The following is a 15,638-nucleotide window of genomic DNA, read 5'->3' on the forward strand; positions in this document are numbered from 1 at the left end:
AGAGAGAGTGATAGAGAAAGAGAGAGCCAGCGAGAGAGAGAGAGAGAGAGAGACAGAGGGATGAGGAGATGAGAGGGTGCTACTGTTACTATAGTGTGTACTGTGAGATAAGAGTGTGTTATTCCCATCGATTGGATAAACCTGTCCAATCCTCAGATCTACTCAAGTGTATCTGCCGTAGGTACAAGAAGTTGATTTGGGATTGTGTGTGTGTGGACACACTCACCTGTCCAGTAGCGGTGTGTAAAGGGTTGCGTGCGTCTGATGCCTGAATATCCACTTGGCCCCGTCTCTTTCCCGCCATGACTTCCCCTTTTATTGTCACCACGGCAACATCACTGTCACTCACCGACCAGCTCACAGCACCACTGCCACCCTCTACCTGGACACACACACATAAAGACCATGTCATGAATACAGATAAACACACACTTAAACATATACAGACTTACAGTAGTCAAACACACCTGTCTCTCTTTCTGTTACACACACACACACACACACACACACACACACACACACACACACACACACACACCTGCAAGTGGTGCTGATAGAGCTGTCCCTCAGGTTGCCAGGGAAACACAAGGAGGCGGGGCTGCAGGGTGAGGGGCTCGTAGATCTCAACTTCTTGCTCTGCTCTGATTGGTGGTATCAGGGGCAACGCTCGGCCATCCTGGAGAGAGAGAGAACGATGGTAATGATATTGTCATCACCCATGTCAAGGTGCCATGATGTTTGACAGAGGTGTGTGTGTGTACCTCAGTGAGCACAGTGAACAGTGCAGCTCGTATAGTAGTGTGCCCAGACCCTCGTGTTTCCAGTACATGGTAGGAACTGTTAGAGGAAGTCTCCAGGACATAGAACAGCCAATCAGAGAAGTCCACGGTCATCACCACATTCTACCAAAGGGAGAGAGGGGTTAGAGAGGAGGGGGAGAGAGAAAGGTGTTAGGTTCAGATAAGCCTGCTGTCCCTGACAGAGTAGGCTTTAGAGGTCTAGTGTAAGGGAAGGTAACTCTTATAGTTGTCATGGTAACGTTACCTGTGCCAGGTGTGCTGTGTGACCCTCCTGGTCGTGAACTCGTACAGTCACCTGGTACTGACGACCACTCTCCAACACCCACCTGTCCTCCTCCTCCACACCTAGCGCTACACACACACACACACACACACACACACACACACACACACACAGTCACGGCTTGCCATAGTACGACAATAGACATGTTGATAGCTGGGCTCACTCACTCAGGTAACTTGGCTCCACCACAAACACAGAACAGCGAGGCAGGTGGGAAGCAGAGTTTTCTGGTAGGCCTGGGTACAGGGAATGCTGAGGAAAACCACACCTGTAGGACTACACTACCCATAACCCCAGAAACCACACCTTATAGGACTACATTAATGCTAAACTACAGGAATAACTTTAAAGTGGTTAGGTAAGGTGGTCCCATGGCGGAAGGACACTGGGGTGTGTGACGGACAGCGTGGTGCGGCCTAGCCCTCGGGCGGTGATGGTCCCTGTGTCCTGGTCCACAGTGATGACATCATCATCGTAATTTGGGTCTCTCTCTACAGACAGCTCATACTCTCCCTCACCCAGCACCACCTCTATAGGAGACAGAGAAGAGAACATTGCTGGTGCATCATCGGCTGCTCTACAGCTCTAATAAGTACAAGGAGGACTGAGCACTTGATGTTTTCTGTCTCCAATATATTTGTCTGAGCTTTGATGTTCCTTCAGTCTTCTTCCTCTGGATCTTAGAGAAACACAAAGGGACCCTAACTAGAAGACCCATAAAGCTCCCTAAAGGCTCTGTAAAGATCTGACAGACTACACTACTGTCTACATTAGGGACTCACCTAAAGGCTCTGTAAAGATCTGACAGACTACACTACTGTCTACATTAGGGACTCACCTAAAGGCTCTGTAAAGATCTGACAGACTACACTACTGTCTACATTAGGGACTCACCCTAAAGGCTCTGTAAATATCTGACAGACTACACTACTGTCTACATTAGGGACTCACCTAAAGGCTCTGTAAATATCTGACAGACTACACTACTGTCTACATTAGGGACTCACCCTAAAGGCTCTGTAAAGATCTGACAGACTACACTACTGTCTACATTAGGGACTCATCCTAAAGGCTCTGTAAAGATCTGACAGACTACACTACTGTCTACATTAGGGACTCATCCTAAAGGCTCTGTAAAGATCTGACAGACTACACTACTGTCTACATTAGGGACACACCTAAAGGCTCTGTAAAGATCTGACAGACTACACTACTGTCTACATTAGGGACTCACCTAAAGGCTCTGTAAAGATCTGACAGACTACACTACTGTCTACATTAGGGACTCACCCTAAAGGCTCTGTAAAGATCTGACAGACTACACTACTGTCTACATTAGGGACTCATCCTAAAGGCTCTGTAAAGATCTGACAGACTACACTACTGTCTACATTAGGGACTCATCCTAAAGGCTCTGTAAAGATCTGACAGACTACACTACTGTCTACATTAGGGACACACCTAAAGGCTCTGTAAAGATCTGACAGACTACACTACTGTCTACATTAGGGACTCACCTAAAGGCTCTGTAAAGATCTGACAGACTACACTACTGTCTACATTAGGGACTCACCCTAAAGGCTCTGTAAAGATCTGACAGACTACACTACTGTCTACATTAGGGACTCACCCTAAAGGCTCTGTAAAGATCTGACAGACTACACTACTGTCGACATTAGGGACTCACCTAAAGGCTCTGTAAAGATCTGACAGACTACACTACTGTCTACATTAGGGACTCATCCTAAAGGCTCTGTAAAGATCTGACAGACTACACTACTGTCTACATTAGGGACTCATCCTAAAGGCTCTGTAAAGATCTGACAGACTACACTACTGTCTACATTAGGGACACACCTAAAGGCTCTGTAAAGATCTGACAGACTACACTACTGTCTACATTAGGGACTCACCTAAAGGCTCTGTAAATATCTGACAGACTACACTACTGTCTACATTAGGGACACACCTAAAGGCTCTGTAAAGATCTGACAGACTACACTACTGTCTACATTAGGGACTCACCCTAAAGGCTCTGTAAAGATCTGACAGACTACACTACTGTCTACATTAGGGACTCACCTAAAGGCTCTGTAAATATCTGACAGACTACACTACTGTCTACATTAGGGACTCACCTAAAGGCTCTGTAAAGATCTGACAGACTACACTACTGTCTACATTAGGGACTCACCTAAAGGCTCTGTAAAGATCTGACAGACTACACTACTGTCTACATTAGGGACTCACCCTAAAGGCTCTGTAAAGATCTGACAGACTACACTACTGTCTACATTAGGGACTCACCCTAAAGGCTCTGTAAAGATCTGACAGACTACACTACTGTCGACATTAGGGACTCACCTAAAGGCTCTGTAAAGATCTGACAGACTACACTACTGTCTACATTAGGGACTCATCCTAAAGGCTCTGTAAAGATCTGACAGACTACACTAGTGTCTACATTAGGGACTCACCCGTTTCTGTGTCATGCACGCTTTTCCAGACTCTGAAGGAGAGGGTGGAGCCTAGCAGCAGGTAGGCGTCATGGGAGGGGCTAAGGTAGAGTCTGTCTGTCACGGTCAGGCTCACAGAGGCTGGCTCTACCCACTAAGTAACACACAGGGGACAGGTAAAAACCAGCACAAACTAGTCTTACACCTAAACTAATCCATCCATCTTCATCCATAATCTATCGCCCCATCGCCCCATCCACTCATTCCAGGTGCTTCCATCAATGTATTTATCCTTCGGAAGCCAATGCATCAATCCCTTCATCCATCCCTCCATCCTCCTTACCTTGTAGTCTGGGTGCGAGAGGGAGGCCCTGACCTGTACCACCCCGCTACGGACCCCCTCCAGCAACACACTGTCCCCTTTCTGACCTGCTTCCTCCAGGGAAAGGATGTGATGGGGCGGGGAGTAGCCCGCCTCTGAGAAACGCACAAACCTACACAACATACAGTATATCCAGTGCATTCGGGAAGTATTCAGACCCCTTGACCTTTTCCACATTGTGTTACGTGACAACCCTATTCTAAAATGGATTAAATTGTTTTTCCCCCTCATCAATCTACACACAATACCCAATAAAGACAGAGCAAAAACAGGTTTTTAGAATTTTTTGGTAATTTATTACAAATAAAAAACTGAAATATCACATTTACATAAGTATTAAGTATTCAGACCCTTTTCTTAGTACTTTGTTGAAGCACCTTTGGCAGCAATTACAGCCTCGAGTCTTCTTGGGTATGACGCTACAAGCTTGTCACACCTGTATTTGGGGAGTTTCTCTCATTCTTCTCTGCAGATCCTCTCAAGCTCTGTCAGGTTGGAAGGGGAATGTTGCTGCACAGCTATTTTCAGGTCTCTCCAGAGATGTTCGATCGGGTTCAAGTCTGGGCTCTGGCTGGGTCACTCAAAGACATTCAAAGACTTGTCCCAAAGCCACTCGTGCATTGTCTTGGTTGTGTGCTTAGAGTCGTCCTGTTGGAAGGTGAACCTTCGCCCCAGTCTGAGGTCCTGAGCGCTCTGGAGCAGGTTTTCATCAAGTTCTCGCTGTCCTTTGCTTCATTCATCTTTCCCACGATCTTGACTAGTCTCCCATTCCCTGCTGCTGAAAAACATCCACACAGCATGATGTGCCACCACCATGCTTCACCGTGCTGCCACCACCATGCTTCACGTGACACTTCGCATTCAGGCCAAACAGTTCAATCTTGGTTTCATCAGACCAGAGAATCTTGTTTCTCATGGTCAGAGTCCTTTAGGTGCCTTTTGGCAAATTCCAAGTGGGCTGTCATGTGCCTTTTACTGAAGAGTGGCTTCCGTCTGGCCACTCTACCATAAAGGCCTGATTGGTGGAGTGCTGCAGAGATGGTTGTCCTTCTGGAAGGTTTTCCCATCTCCACAGAGGAACAATGGAGCTATGTCAGAGTGACCATCGGGTTCTTGGTCACCTTCTCCCACGATTGCTCAGTTTGGCCGGGCGGCCAGCTCTAGGAAGTCTTGGTGGTTCCAAACTTCTTCCATTTAAGAATGATGGAGGCCACTGTATTCTTGGGGATATTCAATGCTATAGAAATGTTTTGGTACCCTTCCCCAGATCTGTGCCGAGACACAATCCTGTCTTGGAGCTCTACGGACAATTCCTTCAACCTCATGGCTTGGTTTTTGCTCTGACATGCACTGTCAACTGTGAGACCTTATATCGACAGGTGTGTGCCTTTCCAAATCATGTCCAATCAATTGAATTTACCACAGGTGGACTCCAATCAAGTTGTAGAAACATCTCAAGGATGATCAATGGAAACAGGGTGTGAATGCTTATGTAAATAAGGTATTTATTTATTTTATTTTTATTCTAAAAACCTGTTTTTGTTTTGTAATTATGGGGTATTGTGTGTAGATTGATGAGGAAAATGTGTATTTAATCAATTTTAGAATAAGGGTGTAATGTAACAAAATGTGGAAAATGTCAAGGGGTCTGAATACTTTCCAAATGCACTGTACATAACGTTTTCAGTTGACTGTATGTTTCTTTCATCTTCCTTCGTCATTATTTCCCTCTTTCTCCATCCCTCTCACCTAACAATCTCTGCTGTCTCTGAGTCCTTTACTAGCCTCCACTCAAACTGTAGACCTGCCAGACTACTGAATGTGTTGCCTGAGAGAGAGAGAGAGAGAGAGAGAGAGAGAGAGAGAGAGAGAGAGAGAGAGAGAGAGAGAGAGAGAGAGAGAGAGATGATAATGACATCCTCAGGCAGAGACTCCTGGTGCCAGAAGGGAGCAGTAAACACTCAGATCCAGGATCCAGGTTCTTTAGCACAACAGTCTGTCTGTCTGTCTGCAGGGACTAGCCTCAGGTTAGTTAGCCTTGAGTCTAACACCTGCTGTCTTTTTCCTCCAGTCTACCCTGGGCTATTGGATGGCTATACAATCTGAACACTGTGACCTGGATGAGTTTCTAAGCCAAGAGAATAAAGAGGAAAAGGGAACTTCTGGGGCTGGATGTGAATAATAGACAAAAGGTGATAGACAGGTTCATTTTGAACTAGGCCTGGCAGCCGAAAACTGTCGACAATAAACCAAAGTTTCCTTTTAACCCTTTGGGTTTGAGTTTTTCCCCCTGTGAGCCTGGGGTACATTTGGATGTGTGGGACATTTAAGCTCAGCTCTCGAAGGAACATCAGTGGGCCCATGCTCAGCGCTCATTCATATGGAGGGATGAAAGAAGGAACAACCCCTTGTCTACATATTGACTGAGTTAAATGTGTGGGGTGGGTGATATGTCAATGACAAGGCGAGTACCTCCTGAGTCCAGTGCCATGACGGAGAGCACGAGGGGTGGGTCTTCGGTGAACAGTTGACGTGTCGTCGTGACAACCTGAATCTGCTTGATCTGGTCAACAATGACATCACAGCGCAGGGTATGGCCAGTCACTGAAAGATGATGGGGGCTGTTTAGTTACACCCTCCACACCCCTCCCTCTCTCCGTTCTGCTACACACACACACTCCCCTCACCAGAGTCCTGTCCCCGTATGATGCTGGCCCCTTGGTTAGTGTCCAGTGGAGCGGACAGAGGCCGGGCGGACACTAGGACCTGCTGGCTACAGGCTGATGGAGGGAGGATGGAGGGAGGGATGGAAGGAGAGAGGGGCCAAACAACGACTGCCTGGGGTCGGGAGGACACCCTGAAAATATCACACACAGATAACTAAGTGGCGTTCTGTCCACACCCACTTGGCATTATGTCTAATATTTCAGATGATACATCTTCTGCTTTTTTAGCACCACGACATCAACTTGGCAACCTGAATAGAAACATTCATGTCATCATTCACTGCCACTCACCATTTATAGCATCCCTTCTCTGCTGTCAACGTGAAGTTGACATGATTATGATTTGATCTGGGCAAAAGTAACTTGGGAACATTCAACCTTGTCGACTGGCTCAAAGCAATAATAGTTACACTAAAAATAAAAAATGTACATAATACTTTAGAGTTTAAAACGGCCATTATTGTGAATACATTTTGAGGTCTCAACAATTGCGATCAAAACATTTAAACTGACTTTAGAGCAGTTTCATTTTTTAAGCAACGTCGCATTGTTTACGTTGAACTGTCAACGCGAGCTAGCGTTAACTAGCTAAACTTAGAGGTTTCGATAGCCATTGCTAGCGAACAAGTAATAAAAAATATATGTTCGTCATTGACTTGTCATTTCTAAATAAACGAATTAATGAGACAAAAACAGCAACTAAAAAGCTATTAAACTAAACAATATTGCAAAATGTAGGTAGACAGCAAGGCGTCACTATCATTGTTGTTTTTTGATCTCAGCTGGCAAAAACAAAAAAGTGCGTTCATGACGAGCTAGTGACAGAAGAACAGTGACGTCATGTGTTTACAGTCTTGAACGTTCCCCAACCAACTCTACTCTTCTTGGGGCCCAAAATAATTATTTGGACAGACAGGCTACATTTGTTTTATCTAACATAAAAGTATTAAACTTTTGTACATTGATATACAATACATTTTGTATCTCCAAGGAACAAATACAATTTTGCACCATAACACGTCTTCAAACACTCCTTATGCAGCTGCATCTAGATTCTTTAAAGTGCCAATCTGCGATTAAAACAATAACAAAGCAGATGAACCACCTGTGTTTTGGGTAACAAGCTAAGGGATGGGCCTGAAGAAATGTAACCACTCTCAAACTCATAGACATAGCTTTGGATGCAAGCAGTGATCATCCATAATATCAACATTATCGTTTTAACCATGTTTTGAGGCTATACAGTGTTTGTTTACATTTACAATGTTTACAAACATTTGAGTCAAACAAGTTTATATTTTGGGTTCTGATGGGGTGTGACAGTTGAACTAAGCTCATGAGGAATTTACAAATTAGAGTAAACTAATGGACAACACTTAGGCTTCTACTTCCTGTTTATACATACTATATAAAAAAATATATGGCAAATAGAAATCAAAACTGGATGGTGTTCAGAGATAGATGGGAGGGGTTGAGTGGAGCTGAAGGATGAGACTAAAAACAAATAAAATATAACTATTGTAACATAAGCATTTATAAGTTATATTCTTCAAGAATCAATGGGTATATCATTCACTTATGTCAAATGTGTGTAACAAGTGCAGATTGCCATTTTAACAACAATGTGAGGGGTAAATTGGACTGGGGAAAGAAAACACTTGCATTTTACCATGTAGGCCACATTGTATTGCCAATAAAATCAGGTATTCTATCATAGGAAAAGGAAAGGGGGATACTTAGTCAGTTGTACAACTGAATGAATACAACTGAAATGTGTCTTCCGCATTTAACCCAACCTCTGAATCAGAGAGGTGTGGAGAACTGCCTTAATCGACATCCAGGTCTTCGGCGACCGGGGAACAGTAGGTTAACTGCCTTGCTCAGGGGCAGAACGACAGATTTTTACCTTGTCAGGTTGGGATTTGATCAAGCAACCTTTCGAAACAGGACAAGTTTCTACAGTCAGAGTAGTTTTTATGCTGCAGGTAAACTGTAATGATTCGAAAGAATAAAGAACAGGCAAGCCAAAATTCACCCAATAACTCAGTGATGTTATATAGATATATACTTTATTAATTATCTCTGATAAAATAAAATTACAAAATAATTTCACCCTCAAACGCACCTCCCTTGTCCATTATTTATTATTATTAAAGTTTATTATTAATACATTTATCATAATTGTCAGGACGAATGAGAAGAATACTATAGTATAATAATAGTAGATATTAGCTATAACCGTGAAATCGTAATGGTAGAAAAGACTGAGCAATACAAAGCTATGTAGATTTCAGTACAGTACAATATTCCAAGCGGGTGTAATTCAGTATTCCGGCCACAGAATGTCACTATAAGACAGTTTTCAAAATGGTCTCCGTAGAAAGGGCTTACAGAGGTAAAATAGTACCTTATTCCATCACATCATAATAATTATTCTCTCAGATATATAGTCTCTTCGTCTATAGGGTTAAGTTTTGTAAGCAACCGTTTCTCTCTTGCCATGGTCTGGTTAATATTCCTTCATTCCCTGTCTATGGCAGTCCATCGAGCACAGTGAAAAGTGCAGTCCATAAAGCACTAGTACTAGTCCAAATCCAATGTTCCTTGAAAAACATTGTCAGGAAATCTGAAACTCCTCTTCCCATCTCTTCTCCCCAGTGACATCCTCTTCTGCCTCTCTTTTGTAGTCCATTTGAGAGAGAGCACTTTGGTAGATTGTGTGTGTGTGTCCGCATGTGGGTGTGGTTCAGCGTGTATGTGTGTGGGTTTAGGCATATCTGTGCCCCTGTGCAAACTGTGTGCTTGTGGTTTGAAATGTACAGCATACATTCATTAAAACAGAGTTTTGGGAACGTGTGTGCATAAGGAAATATGGCAGTAGTGTTTCCTTGGACCGTGTCTATGCTCTCTGTGTCAAGTAATAAATGCCTGGCAGTATGTTCTTTTCAGTTGGACTTAGTGCATTGTCTGCTTGGCAGTAATAGGCTATACTATAGTGTTTTATAGTCTACTATAGTATGCTGCGCAATATTGTGTGCTATTTTGTGTGTGTGTGTGTTTGTTGTGGTGTGTTTATGTTGCCATGGTGTGTGTGTATGTGTGTGTTAAACGGTAGGTATACTACATGGAGAGTGTGTGTTGTGTGTTGTGTGTGTTTGTGTGTGTGTGTGTGTGTGTGTGTGTGTGTGTGTGTGTGTGTGTGTGTGTGTGCGTGCGTGCGTGTGTGTGTGGTGTTTAGTATGTATTATGGTCGTTGATTAAATGGTTCGTTAAAGGGATGCTCGTTACCACACAAGTAGCAGTTAGATAGAAAATAGATCATAAGGACAAAAAGTCATAGTCAATAATTCCTGATGGAGGGGAGGGAAGAGGGAGAGAGATGGAGGGAGAGAAAGAGATGAAGAGAAAGAGGGATAGAGAGGGACGAATGGAAAAAGAGAGGGAGATGTTTTCCTGTCATTAGATTGGATTCCATTAAAGAACTCTGTAATTAGTCCTGGTTATCTGTTTCCCCCTTCATCCCTCTTTCCCCCCCTCTCCGTTTCCATCCCCTTCTCTCACTCCCAACCTCCCTCCACTTCCTTGGCTTCTCTCTCTCCCAACCTCCCTCCACCTCCTTGGCTCTCCTATCCCTTACCTTCTCTACCTCCCATCCCTCGCTCCCTCTCACAGCCTCTTATCTCTGATCCTTTCCCTCACCCTCCCTCATTTCCCCCACTCCTCTATTTTCCTCCCCTATCCCACCCCTCCTCCCTACTCCTTTCCTTAGCAGCTGGATGAGCTAGTGTTGGGCATCTGGCTGCCCTCCCTTACCCATCCATCCTCCTCCCTCCTCCTCTCTGCAGCATCTGAAGTTGCTAGTATTTGGGCTGACCTCATCCCGTATTCTTATTGGCCCTCTATCTCCTCCTCTACCCTCACCTCTTCTTTCCCCTTCCCATCCTCTCCTCCTCTCTTCAACAACTAGAAGTGCTAGTATTGGGACTAGTGCTGCCCTCTATGGTTCCTTCTGGGGGCTGCTGTGGCTCTGGGGCCAGTGTTGTGCTTGGGGTCAGGGCATGGGCAGGGGCCAGCTGAGCAACAGGGACCAGGGCTGTCCCTCCTCCACCTGCACCTCCCCATCCTCCTCCTCTGTAGTCCCTCTCTCGGAGCAGGTGGAGCAGGGTGGTGTGCTGGGCAGACAGCGTGGCAGACAGGTGGGCAGGAAGGGCACTGAAGCCGGAGGTCAGCTGTTCCACCCGCGTTTCCAGAGACAGCATCTGCCGCTCCAGGTCCTCACTGCGATCGTTCAGCTCCGACATCAGCTCGTACATCACACTTTGCATCTGTACACACACGCACGCACGCACGCACACACACACACACACACACACACACACACACACACACACACACACACACACACACACACACACACACACACACACACACACACACACACACACACACACACACACACACACACACACACACACACACACACAGAGAGAGAGAGGAAGATCATTTAGCAATGACATCAGCAGGGTTGGAGTAAATTTGAATTAAAGTCACTCAATTTTATTTCAGTTTACTTCCTGAATTGACTGACTTCAATTAGAATTAACCCAATCACTAGTGAGATATGGAGGATTGAGTAAGAGAGCCATGAAAAAGGGAATGAGAAAGAGAGAGAAGAGAAGAGAAGAGAAGAGAAGAGAAGAGAAGAGAAGAGAAGAGAAGAGAAGAGAAGAGAAGAGAAGAGAAGAGAAGAGGAGTGAGTGTGAGGAAGGGAATCCTCTGTGTGGGCGTTATCATCTGGTAAAGGCTGAATAAGAAAGGAGAGAGAGAGAGTTAAGGCTGAATAAGAAAAGAGAGAGAGAGTTAAGGCTGAATAAGAAATGAGAGAGAGAGTTAAGGCTGAATAAGAAAGGAGAGAGAGAGAGAGAGAGAGAGAGAGAGAGAGAGAGAGAGAGAGAGAGTTAAGGCTGAATAAGAAAGGAGAGAGAGAGAGTTAAGGCTGAATAAGAAAGGAGAGAGAGAGAGTTAATGCTGAATAAGAAAGGAGAGAGAGAGTTAAGGCTGAATAAGAAAAGAGAGAGAGTGTTAAGGCTGAATAAGAAAAGAGAGCGAGTGTTAAGGCTGAATAAGAAAAGAGAGAGAGAGTGTTAATGCTGAATAAGAAATGAGAGAGAGAGAGTTAAGGCTGAATAAGAAAGGAGAGAGAGAGAGAGAGAGAGAGAGAGAGAGAGAGAGAGAGTTAAGGCTGAATAAGAAAAGAGAGAGAGAGTTAAGGCTGAATAAGAAAAGAGAGAGAGAGAGTTAAGGCTGAATAAGAAATGAGAGAGAGAGAGTTAAGGCTGAATAAGAAAGGAGAGAGAGAGTCAAGGCTGAATAAGAAAGGAGAGAGAGAGAGTTAAGGCTGAATAAGAAAAGAGAGAGAGAGTTAAGGCTGAATAAGAAAAGAGAGAGAGAGAGTTAAGGCTGAATAAGAAAGGAGAGAGAGAGAGTTAATGCTGAATAAGAAATGAGAGAGAGAGAGAGAGAGAGAGAGAGAGAGGGAGAGAGAGAGAGTTAAGGCTGAATAAGAAAAGAGAGAGAGAGAGTTAAGACTGAATAAGAAAGGAGAGAGAGAGAGTTAAGGCTGAATAAGAAAGGAGAGAGAGAGAGAGAGAGAGAGAGAGAGAGAGAGAGTTAAGGCTGAATAAGAAAAGAGAGAGAGAGTTAAGGCTGAATAAGAAAAGAGAGAGAGAGAGTTAAGGCTGAATAAGAAAGGAGAGAGAGAGTTAAGGCTGAATAAGAAAGGAGAGAGAGAGAGAGAGAGAGAGAGAGAGAGAGAGAGAGTTAAGGCTGAATAAGAAAAGAGAGAGAGAGTCAAGGCTGAATAAGAAAGGAGAGAGAGAGAGTTAAGGCTGAATAAGAAAAGAGAGAGAGAGTTAAGGCTGAATAAGAAAAGAGAGAGAGAGAGTTAAGGCTGAATAAGAAAGGAGAGAGAGAGAGTTAATGCTGAATAAGAAATGAGAGAGAGAGAGAGAGAGAGAGAGAGAGAGAGAGAGAGAGAGAGAGTTAAGGCTGAATAAGAAAAGAGAGAGAGAGAGTTAAGGCTGAATAAGAAAGGAGAGAGAGAGAGTTAAGGCTGAATAAGAAAGAAGAGAGAGAGAGAGAGAGAGAGAGAGAGAGAGAGAGAGAGAGTTAAGGCTGAATAAGAAAAGAGAGAGAGAGTTAAGGCTGAATAAGAAAGGAGAGAGAGAGTTAAGGCTGAATAAGAAAGGAGAGAGAGAGTTAAGGCTGAATAAGAAAGGAGAGAGAGAGAGTTAATGCTGAATAAGAAATGAGAGAGAGAGAGTTAAGGCTGAATAAGAAAGGAGAGAGAGAGAGAGAGAGAGAGAGGGAGAGAGAGAGAGTTAAGGCTGAATAAGAAAGGAGAGAGAGAGAGTACAGGTAGATAGAACAACCCTCCATCGCCCATCAGAGCAGCGTAACCATGGTAAAGAGTGGCCGATTGAAAATATTTGTGGCAGAAGGCACTGATTCATAGAGACACACACACACCACCTACACACCGAACCACCCTCTCTCTTTCTCTGTCTCTCTTTCTCTCTCTCACGCATTCACACCCACACATTAACAGAAATACACCCCCTCCCTCTCTCCTCTCTCCTCTCGTTTTTTCTCTCTGTCATCCCATTTTTAACACTTGTTCCGGTTGCTAGGAGACGCAAAGCCACAGAAACAGACGGGTCAGAATGGAAACAGCGGAATGCTGAGATATATTTGGGGGGCAAAGTTATGTGTGTGTCAGAGGGTATTGCATGTGGTGTGTGTGTGTGTGTGTGTGTGTGTGTGTGTGTGTGTGTGTGTGTGTGTGTGTGTGTGTGTGTGTGTGTGTGTCTATGTTTGTGTGCTTCTTAAATACCAGCCCCTCGTATCATGCTTGGACAGCTTTGGATATAAGTGCAAGTTAGTAGCACTGTCTCAGCCACGTACATAGACTAACAGTACATGGCCTTCAGATTGCAGGCCTGAGTACAGTAAGACTAAAGCAAAGTAACTAGCGAGCTACTGCTCCGTCTCAGCTGTTATGGGCAGCCTAGCTGTTTGGAGGAGGTGCTTTCTGTATCCTGAAGTGTCCATGTACACAAAGACACCAGTCAGTGGCAGAGGTAAACAATATCCTGTATGGTTACAGATTATAGCATTGCTCTACGTGTGTGTGTGTGTGTGTGTGTGTGTGTGTGTGTGTGTGTGTGTGTGTGTGTGTGTGTGTGTGTGTGTGTGTGTGTGTGTGTGTGTGTGTGTGTGTGTGTGTGTGTGTGTGTGTGTGTGTGTGTGTGTGTGTGTGTGTGTGTGTGTGTGTGTGTGTGTGTGTGAGTGTGTCACCTTTGAGAGGTCCACCAGAGTGTTGGCCTGATCACTCAGTTTCCTCTGCTCCATCTTCACACTACGCAGTCTGCAAAAAAACACACACATACACTGTGACACACACACATCGATGATACATCCACAAAAGAGTTAAGCCAGAAAACTGCTAGGTCACAGCTAGGTAACAGTTATTAGCCCAGCTAGATTAGCAGCAGGTGTATAGCATCAGATTCTAGAATTAGACAGCATAGACCAGACCAGGAAGTACATACAGTACAGTAGAAGCCAACTGGTCCAACAGCTTCAGTTAGCACCATTCACTAGACAGGAGTTCCCTTCGGCTTCCAGAGCTGGAGGGAAAACCCATCATTGTCTAATCTATTTTCATGTCAGTCTAGACAGGTGTCAGACTAGCTAGCCAACCTCTACAACTAATTAACACAGGTTAACCACTGTTTGCATGGTCAATGGCGTTTTTTATTCATCATGGATGAGCTAGCTAGAAATAGGTAAACACTTCTATCAGGATGTTTCTCATAATGATGCTGGGTCAGCCCTGTCAACCAATCACAATGTAGTGTTTCCTGTCCTGGAACTAACCACAGACTAGACAACATGTCTGGGTTGTTAATACATGGAAGTGCATTGAGGGCTGCGGGTCAGTGATGTGATGGGTGTGTGCTCTCACTGGTGGATGGCCTGCAGGAACTTCCTCTGGTGTTTGCGGACTCTGGAGTGGTCAATCTTCTTCTGTAGTTTGGTGTGTTTGTAGATGAGCCAAGTCTCCCTCAGAACGTTGGCTGCAGCATTTTTTATCTGCACGGAGAGAACACACACACACACACACACAGTTACACATTAGCAAGTCAGGCAGCAGATCTACCCGGCCTCTTCCCCGGCCCCTCTCTCCATCTTCCTCTCTCTCGTTCTCAGTCTCTATCTCTCTTCCTCTCCCTCCACACATAGACAATGTCTTCTTCTGTCAACGCGCTCCTCTGTTTTTCTCTTCCTCTGGAGAGTACAACAGTCCCTACTCTCTCTGTCCCTCCACACACATTTGCTCACATACAATCAGTCACACACTGTCCTTAGGTAGAGTCAGCCTCCACAGCCCAATACTATTCATCCACACAGACCTGTCCTTAGGGAGAGTCAGTCTCCACAGCCCAATACTATTCATCAACACAGACCTGTCCTTAGGGAGAGTCAGCCTCCACAGCCCAATACTATTCATCAACACAGACCTGTCCTTAGGTAGAGTCAGCCTCCACAGCCCAATACTATTCATCAACACAGACCTGTCTTTAGGTAGAGTCAGTCTCCACAGCCCAATACTATTCATCCACACAGACCTGTCCTTAGGGAGAGTCAGTCTCCACAGCCCAATACTATTCATCAACACAGACCTGTCCTTAGAGAGAGTCAGTCTCCACAGCCCAATACCATTCATCCACACAGACCTGTCCTTAGGGAGAGTCAGTCTCCACAGCCCAATACTATTCATCCACACAGACCTGTCCTTAGGGAGAGTCAGTCTCCACAGCCCAATACTATTCATCAACACAGACCTGTCCTTAGAGAGAGTCAGTCTCCACAGCCCAATACTATTCATCAACACAGACCTGTCCTTAGGGAGAGTCAGTCTCCACAGCC

General features: G+C 44.8%; 2 protein-coding genes across 9 annotated transcripts in view; both read right to left on the reverse strand.

The window, feature by feature from the left end:
- LOC106605922 (nuclear pore membrane glycoprotein 210) overlaps positions 1–7,420 on the reverse strand; it is a 43,812-nt gene extending 36,392 nt beyond the window's left edge. For 3 of the 8 annotated variants that reach the window (XM_045718893.1, XM_045718891.1, XM_045718890.1), the window contains exons 1-12: positions 6,939–7,419; positions 6,609–6,778; positions 6,394–6,525; positions 5,671–5,749; positions 3,883–4,033; positions 3,561–3,693; positions 1,470–1,613; positions 1,251–1,319; positions 1,045–1,151; positions 762–902; positions 539–676; positions 227–382 (exon numbers count right to left, since the gene is read on the reverse strand). In XM_045718893.1, the coding sequence (XP_045574849.1) occupies positions 227–382; positions 539–676; positions 762–902; positions 1,045–1,151; positions 1,251–1,319; positions 1,470–1,613; positions 3,561–3,693; positions 3,883–4,033; positions 5,671–5,749; positions 6,394–6,525; positions 6,609–6,778; positions 6,939–7,105 (1,587 nt within the window). In that variant the 5' untranslated portion in view covers positions 7,106–7,419. Of the gene's footprint in view, positions 1–226; positions 383–538; positions 677–761; positions 903–1,044; positions 1,152–1,250; positions 1,320–1,469; positions 1,614–3,560; positions 3,694–3,882; positions 4,034–5,670; positions 5,750–6,393; positions 6,526–6,608; positions 6,779–6,938 lie in introns of all 8 variants that reach the window. The other 5 variants (XM_045718892.1, XM_045718895.1, XM_045718894.1 and 2 more) reach the window with 4 other exon arrangements.
- Positions 7,421–8,697: 1,277 nt separating this feature from the next.
- The window catches only part of kcnn3 (potassium intermediate/small conductance calcium-activated channel, subfamily N, member 3), an 89,756-nt gene continuing 82,815 nt past the window's right edge, over positions 8,698–15,638 (reverse strand). Inside the window, 5 exon segments of the mRNA XM_045718899.1 lie at positions 8,698–10,722; positions 10,725–10,759; positions 10,761–10,972; positions 14,004–14,073; positions 14,674–14,801. Of these exon segments, the coding sequence (XP_045574855.1) occupies positions 10,604–10,722; positions 10,725–10,759; positions 10,761–10,972; positions 14,004–14,073; positions 14,674–14,801 (564 nt within the window). The 3' untranslated portion in view covers positions 8,698–10,603.

The sequence above is a fragment of the Salmo salar genome, chromosome ssa05 (genome assembly GCF_905237065.1).
Source record: "Salmo salar chromosome ssa05, Ssal_v3.1, whole genome shotgun sequence".
NCBI lineage: Eukaryota > Metazoa > Chordata > Actinopteri > Salmoniformes > Salmonidae > Salmo > Salmo salar.